The sequence below is a fragment of the Somniosus microcephalus genome, unplaced genomic scaffold (assembly GCF_052327205.1).
Source record: "Somniosus microcephalus isolate GS21.2 unplaced genomic scaffold, FLI_Smic_1.0 unresolved_chr1, whole genome shotgun sequence".
Taxonomy (NCBI): Eukaryota; Metazoa; Chordata; class Chondrichthyes; order Squaliformes; family Somniosidae; genus Somniosus; species Somniosus microcephalus.
Genome location: NW_028225179.1, coordinates 105,531,869 through 105,558,623, shown reverse-complemented (window position 1 = coordinate 105,558,623; position 26,755 = coordinate 105,531,869). Strand labels below are relative to the sequence as shown.

Below are 26,755 nucleotides of genomic sequence, written 5' to 3'. Positions count from 1 at the left end.
TCATAATTTTAAAGTCATCAGGTTACCCCCCCAGTCTTCTCTTTTTGACAGGAAAGAGCTTCAGCCTGTTCAATCTTTCCTGCTGGGTATAACCTCTCTGTTCTGGTATCATTCCAGTAAATCCTTTTTGCACCCTCTCCATCCTTTATATCCTTTTTATAATATGGAGACTAGAACTGTTCGCAGTACTCTAAGAATGTACTCTTCATCAGCACGTTCTCAATGAGGCTAAATATCGCACCCGAGCAATTGCAGTCTCGATTGGAATTATCTTAGTAATCTTGCCCACTCTACCTTGGGCTGTTTTTGGGTGTTTTATATTTCACATTGTGTACCTGTGTTTTCCCAGGTCTTCATATACATGAGGGAAGCAGAGGGCCTCTGCAGTCCCGCTACTTCGAGGGAAAATGCCAGAACCGTCCTTGTCAAAGCAAATTCGGCCACCTCCGTTCAATTTGCTGTTGTCCCATTGGTCATTGGGAATGTCCCAATCAACGTCATCGCATTCAGTAAAACTAACACGTACGGTGATGCTGTTTTAAAACATCTGAGAGTTATGGTGAGTAGGACGTTTATTAGGAACTTGCACTGCATACTAGAGAAGCATGTATGACATTACACACCTTTATATGCGTCAGGCGGTTGTAATATGATATCTGGAGCGATTGGGGGTCATCTTAACCAAAGTCGCCGGGCAGGAATCCCATAAATTCCAGCACTGCACCCAATCCCATCAGCTTCTCCACGGGAAGGCGAGAATAAAATTGCCCCACCTCCCCAAGTACATGTCAAGCTTTGTATCATCTACAATACTCAGCCTTCAAAAGGAAATTGGATAAATACTTGAAGGAGAAAAAAATTGCAGGGATATGGGGAAAGAGTGGGGGAGTGGGACTAACTGGATTGCTCTTCGAAAGAGCTGGCACAGACTCGATGGGCTGAATGGCCTCCTTCTGTGCTGCATTATTCTATGATTCTATGCATTCTGGGCGAATTTGCATTATTAACGGTATGAATTTGATCGACAGCTTCTGTTTAGGCTGCTAGGTTTGAGAGATGACTCTCCCGTGACTTAAAATAAATGTAAAATGCAGGCCTAGGTTAGTCAATGTAATCCATGTATGTGTCTCCAGCACCACACTGAATAAGCACTAGATGCACTCGAAGGCAATCTGCTTTATTTTATATGCATAGCAAAGTAAAATGTAACAGTCAGGTACAAAAAATAATCAAAAAATATCGAATAGAATGTTATTCTTTATAACTAGGGGGTTAGAATATAAAGGGGAGGAAGTTTTGCTACAGCTGTACAAAGCCCTGGTTAGACCACATCTGGAGCACTGTGTACAGTTCTGGGCACCGCACCATAGAAAGGATATATTGGCCTTGGAAGAAGTGCAATGTGGATTCACCAGAATATTACCTGGGCTCCAAGGCTCAGATTATGAGGAGAGATTACATAAACTAGGCTTGTATTCCCTGGAATATAGAAGGTTAAGGGGTGATTTGATTGAGGTTTTTAGGTGTTGAAAGGAATTGATAGGGTAGATAGGGTGAAACTTTTTCTGCTGTTGGGGGAGTCCAGGACAAGGGGACATCACCTTAAAATCAGAGCCAGGCCATTCAGGAGTGAAGTTAGGAAACACTTCTTCATGCAAAGGGTGATAAAGTGTGGCACTCTCTTCCACAAAAAGCAATAGATGTTAGCTCAGTTAATGATTTTAAATCTGAGATCGATAGATTTATGCTATCCAAGGGTGTTAAGGTTTCTGGAGTCAAGGTGGGTGGATGGAGTTAGGACACAGATCAACCATAATCTCATTGAATGGCAGAACAGGCTCGAGGGGCTGAATGGCCTACTCCTCTTTCTATGTTCCTAAGTAAGTTGTTCTCATTTTGTTTGGCAGCCTGAAGGTATAATTGTGAGAGAGGAATCAAGCATTCCCATCAATCCCAAAGGTAAGATGAATTTAATAACTAGCGAGAAATAAACTTTGTTGGCACAGATCCCATCTGGGCGTAGTGGGTGCCAAATTCACCTTGGGTGGGGGCACAGAACGGGCAGTAGCCAATCGGCCTCCTGTTATGCACTCGCCCAATTGTCCTTTCCGTCACCCCCAGCGTGACCTTAAGGTGCCGGCCTTTCACCACTAGCATTGTGATCCAAGCCTAGTTTAAACTGGTTGTATAGAAATAATTGATATTAGCCAGCGGTAACGGAAGAAAGGAAGAACTCGCATTTCTGTAGCGCCTTTCACAACCTCAGGACGTCCCAAAGCGCTTCACAGCCAATGAAGTATTTTTTGAAGTGCATTCACTGTTGTAATGTGGGAAACACGGCAACTATTTGCACACAGCAAGCTCCCACAAACATCAATGTGATAACAACCAGACAATGTTTTATAGTGATGTAGGTTGTGGAATTAATATTGGCCCAGGACACCATGGGAGAACTCCCCTGCACTTCTTCAAACAGGAGGGCCTAGTGTGACAAGAATGGAGCAGTTTTGTATCTATTGGTTCCTGTAAAAGATCCCATGGCACTATTTCGAAGAAGAGCAGGGGAGCTCTCCTGGGGCCAATATTTATCCCTCAATCAAAACCTAAAACACCTAGGCCTAGAAATTCACTATGGCCCCGCCAGCTGCCTAGCGCCCAAAAGTTAGCGCTGGGCGGGAAGCCTATAGCGATCGTCAGATATTCATTGTTAGCGCCCCAATTCAGAAGCGGGCGCTATACCAGGGTGTGCCCGCCTCCGCTTGGTGCGCTGACACTGAATATCAGCGCTCTTGGCACCGCTGCGCCAGGCGCTGCGCAGCGGCAGGCTGCGGTACTGCAGGCCTCCTCCTTCTCTTAAGGGGGAGCTGCCTGCAACGGGGAGATCGCCGCTGGATAGTGCCGGCAAATGAGCCCGGCACCACGGAGAAGTGCCGGGCTCGCGGAAAGCAGCCGGCAATGCCGCGGGGCGGGGGGGGGTGGAGGAGGCCGGGGAAGGAGGTGCGGGCAGGCGGCCGCCGCAAAAGTGGCCGGCCGCACCTTCTGCTTTAAAGCGCCCCACTATGGCAGCAGGACGGCCCCGTTTTCTGGTCGCTGTTTGCGGCTGCTTCGGAGGACGCGGCCGCAACTAAATATGGGGATCGGCGCGGTTTCGGGGCGGAACCGGGGCACGGCGCACACCGATGACGTCATTGGTGCCGGCGCAGCGCTAACGGCTACCACCACCAATACCGCTGTGCTGAATATCTGCACAAACTCATTTTTGGCGCAAAATCACCCTTTAGGCGTTAACTGGGCGCAAAGCTGGCAGCGCCTTAATGAATTTCTAGGCCCTACAGTATCCGGGGAAAATCACCACCAATATGTTTTTAAAAGAAACAACTTGCATTTATATAGTGCCGTTCACAACCACTGGACGTCCCAAAGCGCTTTACAGCCAATGAAGTACTTTTGAAGTGTAGCCACTGCTGTAATGTAATGTTTTATGTGTTGGTTGAGGGATAAGTATTGGCCCAGGACACCAAGGAGAACTCCCCTGTTCTTATTCGAAATAGTGCCATGGGATCTTTTACGTCCACCTGAGAGAGCAGACGGTGCCTCAGTTTAACATCTCATCTGAAATACGGCACCTCTGACAGTGCAGCACTCCAACACCTTCCGACCCAGAGGCGCAAGTGCTACCCACTGAGCCACAGCTGACACTCTGTAATGTGCTTGTCCTTGTTCTCAATTATTGCCCTTTATAATGATGAGGTAATTTTGTCACCGAAGCATCTTGTAACTGTCCGCTTAATACCTTTTCTAATTTCCTGCTAGGGCATGTACAAATTACAACCCAACCATTCACAATGGGTTTGGTTAGTATGAATGCGTTGTGAATGGTGATATGCCACAGACAGGCATGAATGGTATGCTCCAGAATGACTACAAGGCAATGTTGTGGGGAGGGATTGTTCCCTGAGGCAGAGTTTGAGGTACCCTGCTGGGAAAGAGTACACGAAAGCCCAAGGTTTCATCTCCCTGGTGATTTACTTGACCTGGAAAAACGCAGTGAAAGAATTTTCATGGCCCTGTGATGTCTGAAAGCGCTTTAAAGGGAAAAGCATTACTTTCGAAGTGTTGTCACTCTTGCTCTGTAGGCAGGCACGGCAGCCCTTTGAACATAAGAACATAAGAAATAAGAGCAGGAGTAGGCCATACGGCCCCACGAGCCTGCTCCGCCATTCAATAAGATCATGGCTGATCTTCGACCTCAACTCCACTTCCTGCCCGATCTCCATAGCCATTGATTTCCCTAGAGTCCAAAAATCTCTATCTCGGCCTTGAATATACTCAATGACTCAGCATTTCACAGCCCTCTGGGACAGAGAAATCCAAATTTCACAACTCTCTGAGTGAAGAAATTCCTCCTCATCTCAGTCTTAAATGGCCGACCCCTTATCCTGAGACGATGCCCCCTAGTTCTAGACACTCCAGCCAGGGGGAAACAATCTCTCAGCATCTACCCTGTCAATCCCCCTCAGAATCTTGTATGTTTCAATGAGATCACCTCTCATTCTTCTAAATTCCAGAGAGTAGAGGCCCATTCTACACAATCTCTCATCATAGGACAACCCTCTCATCCCAGGAATCAATCTAGTGAACCTTCGTTGCACAGAACAAGGCCCCACAATTAACTATTAAATAAAGGAGCTGTTAATCTGGTTCTGGTGGTGTTACTTGAGGGTTAAATGTTGACCAGAACACCAAGAGAATTCCCTTAGCTCGATTAAATGGGGGCAATTTTAACCTAACCCGCCTCTCGGGAAACTGAAGGAATGGGGAGCAATGCTGGTTTCACACCCCGCCCTGATTTTACTCTCAGCTGAAGTCAATATTGGGTGGAGTGTAAGTCTGGCGTTCCACCCGATCCCGCAGGATTCCTGCCTGGCGGGTTAGGTTAAGATGACCTCCACTGTCTCATCCGAAAGATGGCACCTCCGCCAGTGCAGCGCTCCCTCAGTCCTGCACTCGGAGTGTCGGCCTGGATTTTGTGCTCAAGTTCCAGGTGATAATTTTGGCTTTGGGCGCTAGAGTAAAACAGGTGGTGACAAATCGGCAGCACATTTTACACCTCCCCCCCCCGATTGGGAAATCGGACAGTGGGGGGGGCGGTGGGGGGGGGGGGGCGGGTGGTATCTGACGGGTGGCCGATTGGCTTTTACACGTGTTACACCATTGCTGAAAGTCAAAATTACCCCATCGAACGCAAAACTCTCACTGGGCAAATCGAAACTGCACGAGAAGCGGCAGTCTCTCAGAATTCTTTTCTCTTGACAACTGGTGCAATAGCGCTGCTAAGGCTGTAGTACACTTCCCCCCCCCCACGACCTTGGACTATTGCTCACGTGTGCGTTAAATACAGTTTCCGCAAGTTGCAGAATCCCCACAATTGAGAACAGTGTTAACTTTGGGGCGATGGTGTTAAACGAGTGATATCCAATTGACCGCCCACGATACACCCCGCCCGGCGCCCCTTCCATTGACTTCAGTGGAAAGGATAATCAGACAGGAGGTCTGGTGAGACCACACCCGGAGTATTCTGTACAGTTTTGGTCTCCTTACTTACCTAACGAAGGATATACTTGCCGTAGAGGGAGTGCAACGAAGGTTCACCAGAGTAGACTAGGCCTATATTTTGTAGAGTTTAGAAGAATGAGAGGTGATCTCATTGAAACATACAAAATTCTTACATGACTTGAGAGGGTAGATGCAGGGAGGATGTTTCCCCTGGCTGGGGAGACCAGAACCAGGGGTCAAAGTCTCAGAATAAGGGGTCGGCCATTTAGGACTGAAGTAAGGAGAAATTTCTTCACTCAGAGGGTGGTGAATCTTTGGAATTCTCTACCCCACATGGCTGTGGATGCTCAGTTGTTGAGCTTATTCAAGACAGAGTTCGATAGATTTTTGAATATTAAGGGAATCGAGGGATATGGGGATAGTTCAGGAAAGTGGAGATGAGGTAGAAGATCAGCCATGATCTTATTGAATGGCGGAGCAGACTCGAAGGGCCAAATGGCCTACTGCTGCTCCTATTTCTTATGTTCTTATGTATAACAGACGGCTAATTTGATATCGCTTGTTTTAAATTTACCCCCTGGGGTGTTATCCTTATCCGCCCACTTGCCATTCTCAATAAGGGGCCCAGTAAAATGATAATTATCAAAAGGCCCATCCATGCAATTGTTTATCCACGAGATGCTGAGATTACTTTTACCCCACGTAGGAGGTTAGGCCATCATCAGTTAGTAATTGAGCAAGGAACTCTGCGCTCTCGTGTGCTGTGAAACACCTTGCGACACTTGGCCCTCTTGGTTATCAGGACATTCAGCTTAAATCTAATTTTACCCCTGGGCGATGGTGGAAAATGGCCGATGTGGAATTAACCAGCCGCTACGCACCCTGCCTGATTCTCCTTTATGTTACATGGCGTTGTGTACAGTCTACAGCACAGATACAGGCCATTCGGCCCAATTGGGCCGTGCTGGCATTTGTGCTCCACACCAGTCTCCTCCCACCCCTCTTCCTCTCACCCTATCAGCGTGTGAATGGAAGGAAAAGTGAGGCAGGGTGTAAATTGAGCAGCCAATTGGCTATGGCCCACTTTGCACTATCGGCCAAAGTTACAGTGACCCCCACTGACTGAAAGCAAATTGGGAGGAGAGTTTAAAAAAAAATTCTGAGTAACCTTATCTGCACTGGCTTCATGTGTACGCTTTTGAGATATGTATAAAGAGAATAGTTGATGCAGGGAATACAGCGGGTCTGTGTAAATGGGGGCTCCAGCCATCTCCTGTGTTATTAATATCACTTTATTCATTCCACGCAGTCAGGATCAAATATCTCTGTTTGTTTTCCAGCAAGAAGTCTATATGAAATACATGAAGGTGAACCTTCCAACTTGGTCCCCGACGCTGATAATTATTTATACGTCCGTGCCACAGGTGAATGTGAATTGTACTTTGAGCGTTTTATCGCCTGTCCGTTAGTGCTGGGGGAGAGGGAACGTAGTGGGTCGTTGATTGAACTTCTAGAAAATGTTTAAGTGAACCCTTTGTAAGTGACTGAATATATATGGGGGCAATATTATCCTAACTCTCTGGGTGGGAATCTCACTGGATTGCCGGCTTTACATCGCAGCCAATATTAATTTCGATTTACTTTCATTTTTGTTGGGTAAGGGTATTAAGGATTTACGGATCCAAGGCGGGGAGATGGAGTTGAGATACAGATCAGCCGTGATCTCATTGAATGGAGGAACAGGCTGAAGGGGCTGAATGGCCTCCTCCTGCTTCTAATGGAGAGTAAAATCAGGGCCGGGGTGAAACCAGCATCGCACCCGATCCTGTCAGTTTCTCGACAGGAGGGTTAGGTTAAAATTGCCTCCAGTATTTCTGAAACAAATGGTGATCTAGGGCCTGATCAGCCATAATAGTTTAACAACAACAACAACAACTTGTATTTATACAGCACCTTTTAACATAGTAAAACATCCCAAGGCGCTTCACAGGAGTATTATAAGACAAAAAATTTGACACTGAGCCACATAAGGTTTTAAGGGAGCGTCTTTAAGGAGGTAGAGAGGCGGAGAGGTTTAGGCAGGGAATTCCAGAGCTTAGGGCCGAGGCAACAGAAGGCACGGCCACCAAAGGTTGAGCGATTATAATCAGGGATATTCAAGAGGGCAGAATTAGAGGAGTGCAGATATCTCGGGTTGTGGGGCTGAAGGAGATTACAGTAAATAGTAAAAGGGTATTAAGAGGAGGGGTGGGGCCAATTAGGGACCAAAAAGGAGACCTGTGCACGTGGGCAGAGGGCATGGCTGAGGTAATAAATGAGTACTTTGCATCTGTCTTCACCAAGGAAAGGGATGCTGCCATAGACATAGGAAAGGAGGAGGTAGTGGAGATACTTGATGGGATAAGAATTGATAAAGACGAGATATTAGAAAGGCTGGCTGTACTTAAAGTAGATAAATCACCAGGAGCGGATGGGATGCATCCTAGGATGCTGAGGGAATTGAGGGCAGAAATCGCGGAGGTACTGACCATAATATTCCAATCCTCCATAGATGTGGGGGTGGTGCCAGAGGACTGGAGAATTGCAAATATTACACCATTGTCAAAAAAGGGTATAAAGATAAACCCAGCAACTACAGGCCAGTCAGTTTAACCTGTGGGGAAACTTTTAGAAACAGTAATCAGGGATAAAATTAACAGTCATTTGGATAGGTGTGGATTAATTAAGGAAAGCCAGCATGGATTTGTTAAAGGCAAGTCATGTTTAACCAACTTAATTGAGTTTTTTGATGAGGTAACAGAGAGGGTTGATGAGGGTAATGCAGTTGACATAGTGTACATGGATTTCCAAAAGGCGTTCAACAAAGTGCCACATGATAGGCTTGCCAGCAAAGTTGCAGCCCATGGAATAACAGGTACAGTGGCAGCATGGATACAAAATTGGCTAAGTGATAGAAAACAGAGAGTAGTGGTGAATGGTTGTTTATCAGACTGGAGGAAGGTACACTGTGGTGTTCCCCAGGGGTCGGTTCTAGGACCACTGCTTTTCTTGATATATATTATTGACTTGGACGTGGGTGTACGGGGCACAATTTCAAAATTTGCAGATTACACAAATCTTGGAAGTATAGGGAACAGTGAGGAGGACAGTGATAGACTTCAGGAAGACATAGACAGGCTGGTGGAATGGGCGGACACGTGGCAGATGAAATTTAATGCAGAAAAGTGTGAAGTGATACATTTTGGTAGAAAGAATGAGGAGGGGACATATAAACTAAATGGTACAATCCTAAAGGGGGTGCACGAACAGAGAGACCTGGGGGTACGTGTGCATAAATCGTTGAAGGTGGTAGGGCAGGTTGAGAAAGCGGTTAAAAAGGCTTACGGGATCCTGGGCTTCATAAATAGAGGTATAGAGTACAAAAGCAAAGAAGTTATGATGAACCTGTATATAACATTGTTTCGGGCCCAACTGGAGTACTGTGTCGAATTCTGGGCACCGCACTTTAGGAAGGATGTGAAGGCCTTGGAGAGGGTGCAGAAAAGATTTACGAGAATGATTCCAAGGATGAGGGACTTCAGTTACATTGATAGACTGGAGAAGCTGGGGTTGTTCTCCTTGGAGCAGAGAAGATTGAGAGGAGATTTGATTGAGGTGTTCAAAATCATGAGGGGTCTGGACAGAGTAGATAGAGAGAAACTGTTCCCATTGGCAGAAGGGTCGAGAACCAGAGGACACAGATTTAAGGTGATTGGCAGAGGAACCAAAGGCGACATGAGGAAAAACTTTTTTACGCAGTGAGTGGTTAAGATCTGGAATGCACTGCCTGAAAGGGTGGTGGAGGCAGATTCAATCTTAACTTTGAAAAGGGAGCTGGATAAGTATCTGAAGGAAACAAATTTGCAGGGCTACGGGGAAAGGACGGGTGACTGGGAATAGCTGAGAGCTGGCATGGGCCCGACAGGCCGAATGGCCTTTTTCCATACTGTAACCACTCTATGATAGGGATAGGGAAGGGCGAGGCCATGGAGGGATTTGAAAACAAGGACAAGAATTTTTTTATATCGAGGCGTTGCTAAACCGGGAGCCGATGTAAGTCAGCGAGCACAGGGGTGATGGGCGAACGAGACTTGGTGTGACTTAGGACATGGTCAGCCAGGCTTTGGATGACCTCAAGTTTACGTAGGGTGGAATGTGGGAGGCCAGCCAGGAATGCGTTGGAATAGTCAAGTCTAGAGGTAACAAAGGCATGGATGAGGGTTTCAGCAGCGGATGAGCTGAGGCAGGGGCGATGTTACAGAGGTGGAAATAAGGGGTCTTAGTTATGCCACGGATATGTGGTCGGAAGCTCATTTCAGGGTCAAATTGCGAACAGTGTGGTTCAGCCTCAGACAGATGTTCGGGAGAGGGATGGAGTCAGTGGCTAGGGACCGGAGTATGTGGCGGGGCCCGAAGACAATGGCTTCGGTCTTCCCAATATTTAATTGGAGAAGGTTTCTGCTCATCGGACAAGCAGCCTGACAATTTAAGTCCATATGAATTGAACTAACATCTGCAGTTGGAAAGGGGGCAGAGGAGGTGACATAGGGTGTGATTCCCGACCACTGTGGGAGATTGGACTTGCAAATGTTAACTGGGCTACACACATCTGTGGGAGATGCCTTCGAATGAGGTTACGTCAGCTCAAACGCACAGAACATGAGGTGGAGTTGGAGACAAAAGGCCACATCGAGGAGAGAGAGGGGCTCCTGGACTCCGGTCTTCTTTCTGTATTAAATCTCCCTTTTCAGGGTGAGGGACACGAAAGAAGCAACTTTTTACATCTGTTAGAAACAAAGAAAGACTTGCATTTATACAGCACCCATCACCACCTCAGGACGTCCCAAAGCTCTTTACAGTAAATGAAGTACTTTTATTGAAGCGTAGTCACTGTTGTAATGTAGGAAATGCAGCAGCCAATTTGCGCACAGCAAGCTCCCACAAACAGAAATGGCCAGATAATCTGTATTCTTTAGTGATGTTGGTTGAGGGATAAATATTGGCCTAGGGCACTGGGGAGAACACCCTGCTCTTCAAAATAGTGCCATACAATCTTTTACATCCACCCTGAATGGCAGACATGTTTTTTTGGTTGAACATCTCATCCCGAAAGACGGCCCCTCTGACAGTGCAGCTCTCCCTTAGTGCTGACCCTGTTACAGTGCAGCGCTCCCTCACTACTGTCCCTCCAACAGTGCAGCACTCCCTCAGTACTGTTCCTCCAACAGTACAGCGCTCCTTCAGTACTGCCCCTCCGACAGTGCAGCACTCCCTCAGTACTGCCCCTCCGGCAGTGCAGAGCTCGCTCAGTACTGCCCCTCCAACAGTGCAGCACTCCCTCAGCACTGACCCTCCGACAGTGCAGCGCTCCCTCAGTACTGCCACTCCAATAGTACAGCGCTCCCTCACTACTGCCCCTCCAACAGTGCAGTGCTCCCTCAGTACTGTTCCTCCAACAGTACAGCGCCCCTTCAGTACTGCCCCTCTGACAGTGCAGCACTCCCTCAGTACTGCCCCTCCGGCAGTGCAGAGCTCGCTCAGTACTGCCCCTCCAACAGTGCAGCACTCCCTCAGTACTGACCCTCTGACAGTGCAGCACTCCCTCACTACTGCCCCTCCAACAGTGCAGTGCTCCCTCAGTACTGTTCCTCCAACAGTGCAGCGCCCCTTCAGTACTGCCCCTCTGACAGTGCAGCACTCCCTCAGTACTGCCCCTCCGGCAGTGCAGAGCTCGCTCAGTACTGCCCCTCCAACAGTGCAGCACTCCCTCAGTACTGACCCTCCGACAGTGCAGCACTCCCTCAGCACTCTTCAAGAAGGAGTTAGATATATTTCTTAAGGCTAAAGGGATCAGGGGATACGGGGAGAAGGCAGGGACAGGGTACTGAGTTTGGATGATCAGCCATGATCTCATTGAATATCTGAGCAGGCTCGAGGGGCTGAATGGCCTACTCCTGCTCCTATCTTCTGTTTCTATGAGTCTCAGTCTAGATTTTTTTGCTCAAGTCTCTGGCGTGGGACTTGAACCCGCGACCTTCTGACTCAGAAGCGAGAGAGTGCTGGTCGCTGAGCCGTGGCTGACACCGTGATATCCGAAATGTTTGCAGTTTTGAAAGCGTGAGCTGTGCTGATAATTATTCCCCCTCAAAGTATTTTGCGAAGGATATTGGAACTGAAGTGCACTTTTACATTCTGCCACTGGAAAGATTGTCTTTGTTAAAAAAAAAAGGATGTCTTTTTCAATTTTTGTGGATCCCTGTTGATTTAGGGTCTGTAATGGGAGAGGCGGTGGAGAACTCATTAACTGCAGCCGGAATTGACGAGCTCATCAAGGTGCCAACCGGTTGCGCAGAACAAACTGCGATGCACATGGCCCCAACAGTCTTCGCTGTTGAATACCTCGACCAGAGTGATCAGTGGATCGCCCTGAGAGCGGAGCGCAAGGACGAGGCCATGCTTCACATTGAAACAGGTGCTGAACTTTCTTTCAGAATATAACACGGATTCAGCCAACAATTCAACTTGTCGAACAGGCCGAGTGGGCCTTTTTTGTTTCGTTTCTCTCTGTAGCATCTGGTGATTTTCATATTGATTCAGAATGCCACGTACAGGCAATTAGCAACCATTACTGCCAGGTGACATCAATGCAGGATCATATGCATCACAGAACCATAGAATGATGCAACACAGAAGGAGGCCATTTGACCCATCGTGCCTGTATTATTCCTTCTGCCTCTTACTTCCACAGGGGTTGACTCCCGCTGCCCCATTTGTACCTGTTTCATAGCCCAATCTGGGCAGTAACAGTAGAGAACCCTTGTGATCTTAGACTGCGCAGTTGTGTCCGGCGCACCAACGCTTCTTCGATCTCTCTGGACGGATACTGAGCAAACCCTTGGTGAGGTGATGTTTGATAGCAGTGCTTAAAGATGCTTCATTTGATGGCGAATTAACATGCACAGCAAAAGTAAATGCCAGATTCATTTAGCTCACTCCGTATAACTTATATCTGTGTTATGATACATAGAAACATAGAACAACAGGACCAGGAGTAGGCCATTCGTCCCTTCGAGCCTGCTCCGTCATTCAATATGATCATCGCCGATCCTCTATCTCAATACCATATTCCCGCTGTCTCCCCATACCCCTTGATGCCTTTTGCATCTAGAAATCTATCTATCTCCTTCTTAAATATATTCAGTGACTTGGCCTCCACAACCTTCTGTGGTAGTGAATTCCACAGGTTCACCACCCTCTGAGTGAAGAAACTTCTCCTCATCTCAGTCCTAAATGTCCTACCCCGTATCCTGAGACTGTGACACCTCATTCTAGACCCCCCCCAGCCAGTCTGTCTAGCCCTATCAGAATTTTATACGTTTCAATGAGATCCCTTCTCTTTCTTCTAGTGAATACAAAGTGTACAGCAGGGGAGTGGGGCTAATTGGAGCGCTCTTACAAAGAGCCAGCACAGGCACGATGGGCCAAATGGCCTCTTTCTGCACATGGGAGCACCACCACCTCCAAGTTCCCCTCCAAGGCACACACCATCCTGACTTGTAAATATATCGCCGTTCCTTCATCGTCGCTGGGTCAAAATCCTGGAACTCCCTCCCTAACAGCACCGTGGGAGTACCTTCACCACACGGACTGCAGCGGTTCAAAAAGGCGGCTCACCACCACCTTCTCAAGGGCAACTAGGGATGGGCAATAAATGCTGGCCTTGCCAGCGACGCCCACACCCCAGGAATGAATAAAAAATTCTATGATTCTGTGAAATCGTGCTTCCTCACATCAGTGGGTCTTCCCAATTGACTTAAACAAGATGTGCGAACAAGAAGAGGGAATGCCTTCAGAGTTTCTGATATTCTGAGCTTGCCTACAGCTTTCGCTCTTTAAAAGCCTGTGGTTTGCAGTCCTTCTATTTCAGAAAGTCTCTCTCCACTTATCTCGTGCTCTTAACAGACAGACCCGAATGACCAACACAATGAATGTTGGGCGTTTTTTCGACTGCACAGAAAGGTTAATGAATATTTTATTGTTTAGTCTCTCTGCAAAAACAACTTCTGTTTAAAACGTGAATCAGCTTTGCTCTCATTGTTTATAACACCCGTGAGAATGAGCTTTCGTAAAACACACATTAAAACAACTCTTAGTTTCCACAATAACAACAGAACACGCTGGAAATACTCAGCAGGCCAGGCAGCATCCGTGGAGAGAGAAACAGAGTTAATGTTTCAGGTCGATGACCCTTCATTATTGACCTGAAATGTTAACTCTGTTTCTCTCTCCACCGATGCTGCCTGGCCTGCTGAGTTTTTCCAGCGTTTTCTATTGTTATTTCGGATTTCCAGCATCTGCAGTATTTTGCTATCGTCTTAGTTTCCATATCCTTTCTGTGGACAAATGGTCAAAAGTCCTGAAACATAATAGGCGGCAAGAAGAATTGGAGTCGAAAGCCCGATAAAGTAAACAAGTGTGTCAAATTAGCATTCAATGTAATTAGATACAAATGTGCCAACACATTCACTTCAAGTACAACTGAGAGCAGCATCAGGATTTCATGACCGTAGCTTTGTTGGAAGACCATATGATGATAATTCGCGTAACAGTACAGAGAAAATAGTTATTGTGATCAACTAGTCATAAACATGCAAACCATCTTCACAGACTGGGGCGTTTTAAGATCTCGCCTAACAAAATTCTATCAAACTCAGTTTTGAAAGCTCCAATTGACCCCCCAGCATGCATGGCTTTTTGGGCGAGAGAGAGTTCCAGGTTTCCACTAACCTTTGTGTGAAGAGGTGCTTCCTGATTTCACTCCTGACTTGGCCGAGCTCTAATTCATAGAATCATAGAAATTTACAGCACGGAAGGAGGCCATTTCAGCCCATCGTGTCCCTGCCGGACGACAAAGAGCTATCCAGCCTAATCCCACTTTCCAGCTCTTGGTCCGTAGCCTTACAGGTTACGGCACTTTAAGTGTACATCCAAGCAATTTTTAAATATGGTGAGGGTTTCTGCCTCTCCCACCCTTTCAGGCAGTGAGTTCCAGACCCCCACCATGGGTGAAGAAATTTCCCCTCAAATCTCCTCTAAACCTCCGACCAATTACTTTAAATCTGTGCCCCCTGGTTGTTGACCCTTCTGCTAAGGGAAATAGGTCCCTCCTATCCACTCTATCTAGGCCCCTCTTGATTTTATACACCTCGATAAGGTCTCCCCTCAGCCTCCTCTGTTCCAAAGAAAACAATCCCAGCCTATCCAATCTTTCCTCACAGCTAAAATTCCCCGGCCCTGGCAATATCCTCGTAAATCTCCTCTGCACCCTCTCTCGTGCCCTTTAACATTATGTCCTCTTGTTCTGATCCCCACCAGAAGAAATAGTCCGTATCTACCCTATCAAATCCTTTTAGAATTTAATCATCTCGATCAGATCACCTCAATCTTCAAAACTCAAGGGAACACAAGCCTAGTCTATGCAACCTATCCTCATACATTAACCCTTTTAGCCCTGGTATTGTTCTGGTGAATCTGCGCTGCACCCCCTCCAAGGTCGATATATCCTTCCTGAGGTGCGGGGCCCAGAACTGAACGCACTGCTCCAGATGGGGTCTGGAAAGTAATTTGAGGGTTAACGTGACACGATGATGATATCAACCTGGAGAAAGTTTGCTCCTTGATAAATATACAAGGTTCTGTTTCCAGGATACAACAGAATTCTGGGATATAAGAAGGACGATGGATCCTACGGTGCGTGGAAGACGTACCCGAGCAGCACGTGGTGGGTATTCAATGTTTTCACATTGTTCTCTTCCTCTCTTCATTATCCCTATCTTTCCTCGCACCGATTCTCACGGAACATTCCAGTTCTCGAGAGAAGGAAGCGTAATTGCAAATCAATATTAAATGAAGTGATGACGGGACTCTACATCATGAGCCCTGGGGTGAAATTCAAAAGCACGAGACAATTCAACAACAGTAGTTTGAAAGGACGTAGATTTATTTGTACTCCTTAGAATATTTGATCAGAAAAGCAGCAACAACTTGCATTTATATAGTGCCTTTAACGTAGTAAAGCACCCCAAAGCGCTCCGCATGAGCAATTATCAACAAGATTTGACACCGAGCCACATAAGGAGATATTAGGACAGAAAGATGTAAGTTTTAAAGAAAGAAAGACTTAAATTTATACAGCGCTTTTCACGACCACCGGACGTCTCAAAGTGCTTTACAGCCAATGAAGTACATTTTTGGAGTGTAGTCACTGTTGTAATGTGGCAGCCAATTTGCGCACGTCAAACTTCCACAAACAGCAATGTGATAATGACCTGATCATCTGTTTTTGTTATGTTGAGTGAGGGATAAATATTGGCCAGGACACCAGGGATAACTCTTCTTTGAAATAGTGCCATGGGATCTTTTACGTCCACCTGAGAGAGCAGACAGGGCCTCGGTTTAATGTCTCATCTGAAATACGGCACCTCCGACAGTGCAGCGCTCCCTCAGTGCCGCACTGGAGTGTCAGCCTAGCTTTATGTATTCAAGTCCTTGGAGTGGGGCTCAGACCCACAATCTTCTGACTCAGAGGCGAGTGAGCTACCCACTGAGCCACAGCTGACACAAGGAGGGTCTTAAAGGAGGAGTGAGAGGTGGAGAGTTTTAGGATGGGAATTCCACAGCTTTCTTCAGGCCTCGGCAGCTGAAGGCACGGCCGCCCATGGTGGAGCGAAGGTTGAGTTTTAAGCGACAATTCCCGAGCTAAAATCCGCCTTCCCGATGAGAGTTTTGAAACAGATTTGCTTATTGACACGTTTTATATTTTACCCGTCTCTTTCCTTTCAGGCTGACTGCGTTCATCGTTAAAATACTCTCAATAGTGCGAAGTCAGATTGTTGTTAATGACAGATTCATCCGGGAATCCGTTGCTTATTTGATCCGAGGTCAAAAAAGCTCTGGCGGTTTTGAAGATCCCAATCCAGTGATAGCGAGAGACATGCAGGTGCAGTTAGCACATCCTCCTTGCATTTTCACGTTCGGTTTGGCATTGTGACATTGTTTGCAGTAGATTTTGGAACCACGTGATAGTGTCTCTTCCATTTCAATGGTCTCTTGTTAATTCTTCACTCGTCTGCGCTCGCACACCCTCCGATCTTGAATCTCCCCACATTGCCGGTGTCTTTGGATTCTCGCGCAGTGTTCACTTTGTCCTGATACTTGTTTGCCATTGTTCAGGTGCAAGGCGAGCCAAAGAGTCAACGTTCAATGCGACGGTATCACATGGACCCCCCGTTGTACGCCCGGCCTGATGTTCAGCCGCATTGACTGCAATGAAACTGAATATGGGGTGAGGCGTACAACGGGCGGCCGATGCCCTACTGCCTGATTTACATTACCGCCCAAGACTCATTTCTACCCCCGTGTGCAACATAATTCCGTCACCTGGCCTCGGATTAGATTTAGCTCCATTTATGTTTCTTGTGTATTCTCCCAATCAAGTGCACCAACACAAGTAGCAATGCATTCACTAATATATAGAATGATGATAGAACAATACAGCACAGAAGGAGGCCATTTGGACCATTTGAAGAACAATCCAGGTAGTCCCACTCCCCCTGCTCTTTCCCTATATTCTTGCAATTCTTATCCTTCACGTATGTATCCGATTCCCTTTTGAAGGCTACTATTGAATCTGTATCCATCCCCCTATCAGGCAGCACATTCCAAATCCTAACCACTCGCTGAGTAAAAAAGGTTTTCCTCATTTCACCTCTGGTTCTTTTGCCAATCACCTTAAACCTGTGCCCTCTGATTATCAACCTTTCATCCATTGTAAAGAGTTTCTCTTTATTTACTCGATCTAAACACTTCATGATTTTAAACACCTCTGTCAAATCTCCTCTTAGCCTTCTCTGCTCTAAGGAGAACAACCCCAGCTTCTCCAGTCTCTCTACGTAACCAAAATTCCTCATCCCTGGTACCATTCCAGTAAATCTCTGCTCCCTCTCCCAGGCCTTCACTTCCTTCTTAAAGTGTGGTGTCCAGAATTGGACACATTACTGCAGCTGGGTCTGAACTACTGTTCTATCAAGGTTTAGCACAACTTCCTGGCTTTTGTACTCCATGCCTCCTTTTATGAAGCCCAGGATCCCATATGGTTTATTAACTGACTTGATAATCTGTTAGCCACCTTCAAAGATTTGTGCACAAACACCTTCTACATACTTTGCAAAGTTTAGGGGTGCGCCATTCTTAATACTGAATTGACAATTTATTTCTTTGTGCTGAACATTATACGAGCAGACAAAATTGGCGGGCGGGAAAAGACCAGCTGTATCCTCGAGCTTGCCTCCGCACCGCAATGGCCGTGAGCATTACGACTAAACACTTCTACCTCCCACACCTCCCTGCAGCCATGTCATCTCCTGGGAGGGGCAATAAAAACTAGAGAATCAAATCAGGGCCAATGAGGGAAAAGATACACTGACAAATTCCTCTCCGACCCCTTCAGAGGATCAAAATCATTCCAGGATATCGCACGGATTAAGTGTTATCTATAAAGGCACATCTGACTTGTTCTCTGCTTAATATCAGAAAGAAAACAAAATGCTTCAGATTATTGTATATCTTACTTTTGAAACCAGCTCACTCAAGGCACAGGTCAGGAGTGTGATGGAATACTCTCCACTTGCCTGGATGAGTGCAGCTCCAACAACACACAAGAAGCTCGACACCATCCAGGACAAAGCAGCCCGCTTGATTGGCACCCCATCCACCACCTTAAACATTCACTCCCTCCACCACTGGCATACCATGGCCGCAGTGTGTACCATCTATAAGATGCACTGCAGCAACTCGCCAAGGCTTCTTCGGCAGCACCTCCCAAACCCGCGACCTCTTCCACCTAGAAGGACAAGGGCAGCAGGCACAGGGGAACACCGCCACCTCCAAGTTCCCCTCCAAGTCACACGCCATCCTGACTTGGAAATATATCGGCCGTTCTTTCATCGTCGCTGGGTCAAAATCCTGGAACTCCCTCCCTAACAGCACTGTGGGAGTACCTTCACCACACGGACTGCAGCGGTTCAAGAAGGTGGCTCACCACCACCTTCTCAAGGGCAACTAGGGATGGGCAGTAAATGCTGACCTTGCCAGTGACACCCACGTCCCATGAACGAATAAAAAAAAACATTTCCATGTGGGACTGCATGATTTTAAACATGTACATATTTATTTTATATATACACGTGTGACGATTAATTTCTTTTCTATAGGGTGGAGTTGGTAGAGCTGAAAATAATGTTTCCATCACGGCCTTTGTGGCAGTAGCATTGCAGCATTCCTTGGCTGCCTTTCGCCAGGATAACATTGCAGAGATCTCAATAGTGGTAAGAGTTTCGAATGCCTTTCTGTCTTTCCATCTCGCCACTGATACTTTTGTTCTGTTCACACTGCAAACAGTTAGGGAATAGATTCCAAAAATATGTTGGCAATTGATGGGCTATAAAACAAAGTTTTCATTACAAAAAAAATGCATAAAGGGACACAATGGCCCGGATATTGCATCGAGAATAATGGTGAGGCCACCAGCGCTCACCATCATTATGGAGTAAATCGGAAAGTGACTTCCTGCATCTGCACATGGGCAGTTAAACACGGAAATCTGGAAGTTGCTGTCTGAATTACCCTGCTCCTCCACATGGTTCGCTCCACTGGTACTTTGCTGAGAGACTCGGCTTTGAAACATATGTAAGGGCGTGAAGTTGCGGAATCTTAACCACTAATAATCCACTAAACGCGTCAGAAAAAGTTCGGGCTTTCAGGTGTAAGTGATTATTTTTTACGGCGTGATGAGTCATAATTACTGCCAGACAACCTCTCCGGCACTGAAAATTTAATTTTACAAGTGTGGAGTCTCATTCCTTCAGAATGTAATTATTGCTGGAGATTTCAAAAAAAGAAAAATGAATATATTTGAGTACTTTTTCTGTCTGTCTCTTTTATCTCTCTCTCTCTTAACCCCACCTTTCATTCCCTCCCTTTATTTATCTTTCTGTACATGATTTAAATCTAATTAATAGGGCCAGAAATTCGGGTTCCCATGGGTGATTACGCACTGTGTACTCACCCGTAAGGCCAATGGAAGTGCCGGAAGTGCTGGAAACCGGAACTTCCGTTCCCTTGAAGGAAAGGGTTCGGAGGTCAAACGCGTGCACCGGAGAGGCAGCGCGTACGCCTGGAACTTCCGTTTTTTTTGCAGGTTTCTCCGGGAGTGTAAGTCCCTAGCAGCTGTGCATGGAAAAAGCAGGCACAAGGCCTGCTTTTAACAAGGTAAGAGGTTAATTAAGTAAAATTAAAACATTTTCTCCACAGGTTTATCATTTTAAAATGCTTTAAAGAAAGGTAAGTTTATTTTTAGCCCAATTAAAAACTTTAATTAATTTTTTCAAAAATTTAAATTTTTGTTTAAAATAGTTAATTTATGTAATTTACAGTTATTTTAAAAATGTGATTTAAAAAAAAACTTATTTGAAGTTTGACTTAGGTTTTGGGGCCGATCTCTATTCATAGATTTGACAGGTCTTCCTGTCAAATCTATGAATGGAGATTCCCTGCTCCGATTGGCTCCCCATGGCCCATGTTGTAATGATATCAGCAAATAGTGATGGTATTTGCCTGTTTGATTATTTATGCCTTACCAGCATATTTGCCTGATTGATTATTTATGCCTGACCAGCAGAGGGCATGTGAGAGACAAGCAGGTTAGTTTTAGTTTCGTTTTAGATGGATCTCTAAGATGGTGTCTCCTGTAATGCTGTTAACTGAGTTGAACAAACTTTAGATAAAAAGATATTCTCTTTCATAAATGTCTCGTCAATGAACCCACATACAAATCAATACATGGTGTCAGAAGTGGTTGAAAGAGATGAAGAGGAAAAATCTGAAGTTAAATCAGCTCTCCACATATTAGCAAGCCAAAAGAGAACATCGTTACTTACCATTGGAGAATAGCTAACGAAGTGAAAAAATGGAAGGTTTACTCCCACCGGCGAAGCTTCAGTTGACAGGTAATGTGGCTGAAAATTGGAGGAGGTTCAAACAACGTTTGGAGTTGTATTTAGCGGCAATCGGAGCTGACGAGAAAAGTGATAAAATGAAAGCGTCAGTGTTCTTACATGTCGTGGGTGATGAAGCGCTGGAGGTGTATAATAACTTCACATTCGCTGCTGATGGAGACAAAATGAAGTTGGATAAAATAATGGAACAGTTTGAGGTCTACTGCATACCTAAACGTAACGTGACGTTTGAGAGGCACAGATTTTTCACATGTGTACAGAAAACGGGAGAGACTATTGATCAGTATGTGACTGAACTGAGAAACCGAAGCAAAACATGTGAATTTGGGGGACTGACAGACTCGCTGATAAAAGACAGACTGGTGTGTGGTATTCCAGATAATGGTCTAAGGGAAAGACTGCTAAGAGAGCAAGATCTAGACCTGGGAAAAGCCATAGCACTGTGTAGGGCTACAGAGATTGTGAAGTCGCAGGCAAAGGAGCTGTTCAGTGACAGTAGCTGCAACGTGGATGCAGTGAGTAAGAACGGACACAAACCGTTTAACAAAAAGAGCGCCAATGTGAAAAAAGAGGCGTGGCCAGCAAACAAAAATGAAAGGGACAATCGAAAGTCATGTAGTCGATGCGGTACACAGCATCCACCAAGAAAGTGTCCAGCATATGGTAAAACATGCAATAGTTGCAACAAAAACAACCATTATGCCCGTTGCTGTAAGAACCAAGTGCAACAAAGCAAGGTCCATGCAGTAGATGAAAGTGAGATAGAGGAGTTCAATGTGGATGTTGTGTCTGAAAACAAAGAAAAAAAAAGAGACTGGATGTTGACACTAAAAGTGAATGACATACACATTCCATTTAAATTGGATACTGGAGCACAAGTTAATGTGATATCAGAGACTGATTTTAAGAAAATTAGACCCAGACCAAAGATACATGGAATAAAAGTGAAAGTGACAGGATACTCAGGTACTGATATACCAGTGAAAGGAAGATGCATTGTCAAAGTGACACACAAGGACAGAGAGCACACGCTAGCATTAATTGTGGTGCCAAAGGATGTGCAAGCCATACTAGGTTTAATAGCCTGTGAGAGACTGAACCTGGTAAAGAGAGTCCTCGTTGTGGAAAGCGAAGAAGAGACAGTCTATGATGAACTCATGAAAGAGTACAACGACCTATTTCAGGGTCTAGGCTGCCTTCCAGGAGAACACACGATCAGAGTAGATAAAAGTATGCCAACGGTCATACATCCATGCAGAAAAGTTCCGTTTGCTCTTCAAAAGCAACTGAAGGCAGGGTTGGACAGGATGGAAAGCCTGAATGTGATTCAGAAGATAGATGAGCCAACTGAGTGGGTGAGCTCCCTCGTCGTTGTGGACAAAAAGAATGGAAAGCTCAGAATTTGCCTGGATCCAAGAGATCTAAACAGAGCAATAAAGAGAGAGCACTTCAAGCTTCCTACACGTGAGGAAATCATGTCACAGTTTGCAAATGCAAAGTATTTCAGCAAGTTAGATGCATCATCAGGATTTTGGCAGATGAAACTGGACGAGGCAAGTTCAAGACTGTGCACGTTCAACAGTCCATTTGGCAGATACAGATTCCTAAGGTTACCATTTGGCATTGCCTCAGCTCCTGAAGTGTATCACAAAACTATCCATATGATCTATGAGCACCTGGAGAGAGTTGATACATTAATGGATGACATCATAGTATGGGGAACCATGAGAACTGAGCATGACGAGAGACTGAAAAAAGTGCTGGAAGCAACAAGGAAAACAAACCTGAAGCTGAATAGAGAGAAATGCCAGCTCGGGGTGACAGAACTGACATTCGTGGGAGATATCCTTAGCGGTGAGGGCATCAGACCAGATCCCAGAAAGGTGTCCGCCATTGAGAATATGCCAAAGCCACAATGCAAAAAGGACGTGCAGAGGTTTAATGGAATGATCAACTACATGGGTAAATTCATATCCAACCTCTCAGAAAAGATGGCGCCACTGAGGTGACTAACTGAAAAGAACATAGAATGGGAATGGAATCATGAGCATGAGAAGTCATGGAGTGATCTAAAGAAACTGCTCACAGAGGAACCAGTTCTGAGGTTTTATGACCCAGCAAGACCCATCAAGATATCATCAGATGCATCATAGAGTGGGCTCGGTGCCGTTCTTCTGCAAAAATATGACTACTGGCAACCTATTGCATATGCATCGCGCTCAATGACAGACGCGGAGACGCAATATGCTCAAATAGAAAAGGAGCTGCTCAGCATCACATACGCCTGTGAAAGATTTCACCGGTTTGTGGCAGGACAAGCAATCAGTGTAGAGACTGACCATAAGCCCTTGATTGCATTGTTCCAAAAGCCACTAAATAGCTGTCCGCTTAGAATACAAAGAATGATGATCAGGCTGCAACGCTATACACTGAATGATAGCAAAATACTGCAGATGTTGGAAATCCGAAATAACAACAGAAAATGCTGGAAAAACTCAGCAAGTCAGGCAACATCCGTGGAGAGAAATTTGAGTTGACGTTTCGGGTTTGACCCTTCTTCAAAACTGGAGAGAAAAGGAACTAGATCGAAGGCAGGGCTGCAATCGGACAAAAGAATAAAAGAACCAAAAGAAGTAAAAGAGATTAGAAGCTAGACGAGATGGTAATAGGCTGGGATTAGGTGTAAAGTGTACTGGCAGGGCAAAAGATAGCTGCCAGGTGTGAGAGAGAGACAAAAGGAAAGGGGGGGGGGGAAAGGAAAGGAGTGGAAAAATATAAGTGAAAATGAAATAGGGGCCGAGGTTATGATCTGAAATTGTTGAACTCGATATTGAGACCAGAAGGCTGCAGAGTGCCTAATCGGAAGATGAGGTGCTGTTCCTTGAGTTTACGTTGAGCTTCCGTGGAACAGTACAAGAGGCCAAGGACGGTGAGGTCCGAGTGGGAATGGAGCGGTGAATTGAAATGACAGGCGACCGGAAGCTCGGGGTCACCCTTACGGACTGAATGTTACGTACACACCGGGTAAGCTGATGTATACAGCAGACACGTTGTCCAGAGCTGTTGACCCAAGTGAGCCCGCAAACACCAAAATGGATGAAAAAGTGAACGCCTACGTGGACACGATCACAAGTGCACTGCCCATAGCAGATGCAAAAATGGAGCTCATAAAGACTGAGACAAACAAAGATGAAACAATGAGACGACTGAGGAAAAGCATCTTGGATGGATGGCCCAACATGAAGCAAGACTGCTCACCTGACATGGCAGAGTACTGGAACTGCAGGGCGGAACTATCAGTGGTCGAAGACATCATCTACAAAGGAAGTAAAATAGTTATCCCAAAGAGTCTGAGAAAAGAGATGCTAAAAAGGATCCATGGAGGACATCTGGGAATCGAAAAGTGTAAGAAAAGAGCACGAGAGGTGATGTACTGGCCACGAATCAACCAAGATGTGACAAATGAGGTGTCAAACTGCACAATATGCCTGAAATATCGAGCAAGCAATCCGGTAGAACCACTAAAGCCACACCCAGCGCCAGACAGACCTTACCAGAAGGTAGGCGCTGACCTATTCGTATGTCAAGGGAAGGACTATCTTGTAGTCACAGACTATTACTCCCTGTATCCAGAGGTTTGTAGACTGTACACCACCACTGCAGATGCTGTGATAACATGTATGAAAGCCATATTCTCCAGACATGGCGTGGCAAGCGAGGTCTTCACAGACAACGGACCCCAGTTTTACAATGCAAGTTTCCGACACTTTGCCAAAGAGTGGGACTTTGTCCACACAACGTCAAGTCCTCACTTTCCACAGTCCAATGGATTAGTGGAAAAATCGGTCCAGACAGTGAAAAGACTGATGTACAAGGCAAAAGACAGTGGAACTGACTTCTACCAGAGCATGCTTGTATACCGCACAATGCCGCTCGAGTGTGGTATGTCACCAGCCCAACTCCTTATGGGACATCTGCTAAGGTCAAACCTACCCATCCCGGAGAGCCTCCTGAAAACAAAAGAGGGGGAGAAAGTGAGGAAGTTCAAAGAACAACAGAAAGAAAAGCAAAAGTACTACTATGACAGAGGAACACAAAACCTACCTGAACTCCACACTGGTGACCAAGTAAGGTTCAAAGACAAAACAAACATATGGACTCAGAAGGGATCTGTCCTGAGTGAAGTACAACCAAGATCATACACCATTCAGACAGATGAGGGTGCTGTTCTGAGAAGAAATCGTCAGGATCTTCTCATGGGACCAGTCACAGCAGGTCAAAAGACTGATACTGTTGAACAACCTGATCACACAGCAGGTCAAAAGACTGATACTGTTGAACAACCTGATCACACAGCTGAGAAACCATCATCTGAGGCAACAACTCAGATTCAAGGACAATCAATCAGAAAATCCTCAAGACGCGTGAAGCCTCCTGAGAGACTCATTGAGCAAGTTTAAGGACTCTTGTTATAGAAGGAAGTAATGTTATCTTATTCTTTCTTCAAGTTCTAGGTATTTACATATTTCATGTGAACACACAAAACAAGGTTAAAAAACCTTGATCATGATAATGATAATGTAAGTTCATTAAGTGTTACAGTTAAAATGCAGAGTAATACCAAGAAAACATGTTGTTAGATAAAAGTAAAATACTTTTGTTTTAAGAAAGGGAGATGTAATGTTATCAGCAAATAGTGATGGTATTTGCCTGTTTGATTATTTATGCCTTACCAGAATATTTGCCTGATTGATTATTTATGCCTGACCAGCAGAGGGCATGTGAGAGACAAGCAGGTTAGTTTTAGTTTTGTTTTAGATGGATCTCTAAGATGGTGTCTCCTGTAATGCTGTTAACTGAGTTGAACAAACTTTAGATAAAAAGATATTCTCTTTCATAAATGTCTCGTCATTGAACCCACATACAAACCAATACACATGTGATCCCAGGGGACACTGCAAACTAGTTGCACCTCTGGGATACGCGTGCCCTGCACGCCAGCAGCTTGAGGAGGCCCATGATCGGAAATCCGCGCGGGCCCTTGGCACAACGGCAGGCGCTGTGTAAGTGCAGGTCGGGGGCTTGCGCCTGCGGGAAGCCTCCAGCCCGAATTTCTGGCCCATACTTCCTGGTTTGGACTCTGTGTGTCTCAGTGAGGATTCTTCAATCTGATTGGTTGAAAAGTCACGCCATTGCTTGACCGGATCACAGATGCTACACCTGCCCTGTAGAGGGTGCCACACTGGATCAGACGCCAGATTAGAGCAAGTCTGTGCTCTAAAGCCTGCGAGGGCAGCTTTCAGCATAGTGAACAAAATCCGAGCCTACGGAACCTGAATTTGGGAAGAGAGGAACGTATATGAAGCTTTACAAATGATATTAAGCTAGGCGGTATGGTGAATTAGGTAGAGAGCCTGTATTTCAAAATCTGATACAGGTGATCTGGAATGCACTGCCTGAAAGGGTGGTGGAAGCTGATTTAATGGTATCTTTGAAAGGGAATTGGTTAACTACTTGAAGGAGAAAAATTTGCAGGGCTAAGGGGAAAGAGCGGGGGAGTGGGACTAATTGGATAGCTTTTTCAAGAGCCAGTACAGGTACGATGGGCCGAATGTCCTCCTGCAGTGCTGTCTCATTCCATGATTCTAGTCAAGATGTTAAAACTTACGGAGTAATTATTTGCATGTTTAACTCTTTCTATGTTTGGAGCCGTGCATGCGCACTTGATCCGGTCACATATGCGCAGTACCCAATGGTGCAGTGGCTGTGGCCTGCACTACCAGGCTTCACTTGGATCCGTGCAGAGAAGGTCAGGGGATCTGTTGGTGGCCGGGCTGTAGAGGGGATCAAAGGAAGGGGGAAGAGAGATGATCGAAGGGGGAGAGAGGATCGAAGGGGGAGAGAGATGATTGAATGAGGGCAGGGGAAGGATTGAGGGAGAGAGGATCGAAGGGGAGAGAGGATCGAGGGGGAGAGAGAGGATCGAAGGGGGAGAGGATCGAAGGGGAGAAAGGATCGAAGGGGGAGAGAGAGGATCGAAGGGGAGAAAGGATCGAAGGGGGAGAGAGGATCGAGGGGGAGAGAGG

At 45.9% G+C, this 26,755-nt stretch overlaps 1 protein-coding gene across 2 annotated transcripts in view; it reads left to right on the top strand.

Annotated features, from left to right (window-relative positions):
- The window catches only part of LOC147095683 (complement C4-like), a 623,807-nt gene that overhangs the window by 138,542 nt on the left and 458,510 nt on the right, over nucleotides 1–26,755 (top strand). For both annotated transcript variants that reach the window (XM_085974724.1, XM_085974723.1), the window contains exons 21-27: nucleotides 350–559; nucleotides 1,908–1,959; nucleotides 6,897–6,980; nucleotides 11,864–12,067; nucleotides 15,301–15,376; nucleotides 16,438–16,594; nucleotides 18,867–18,980. In XM_085974724.1, the coding sequence (XP_085830850.1) occupies nucleotides 350–559; nucleotides 1,908–1,959; nucleotides 6,897–6,980; nucleotides 11,864–12,067; nucleotides 15,301–15,376; nucleotides 16,438–16,594; nucleotides 18,867–18,980 (897 nt within the window). The remainder of the gene's footprint in view (nucleotides 1–349; nucleotides 560–1,907; nucleotides 1,960–6,896; nucleotides 6,981–11,863; nucleotides 12,068–15,300; nucleotides 15,377–16,437; nucleotides 16,595–18,866; nucleotides 18,981–26,755) is intronic.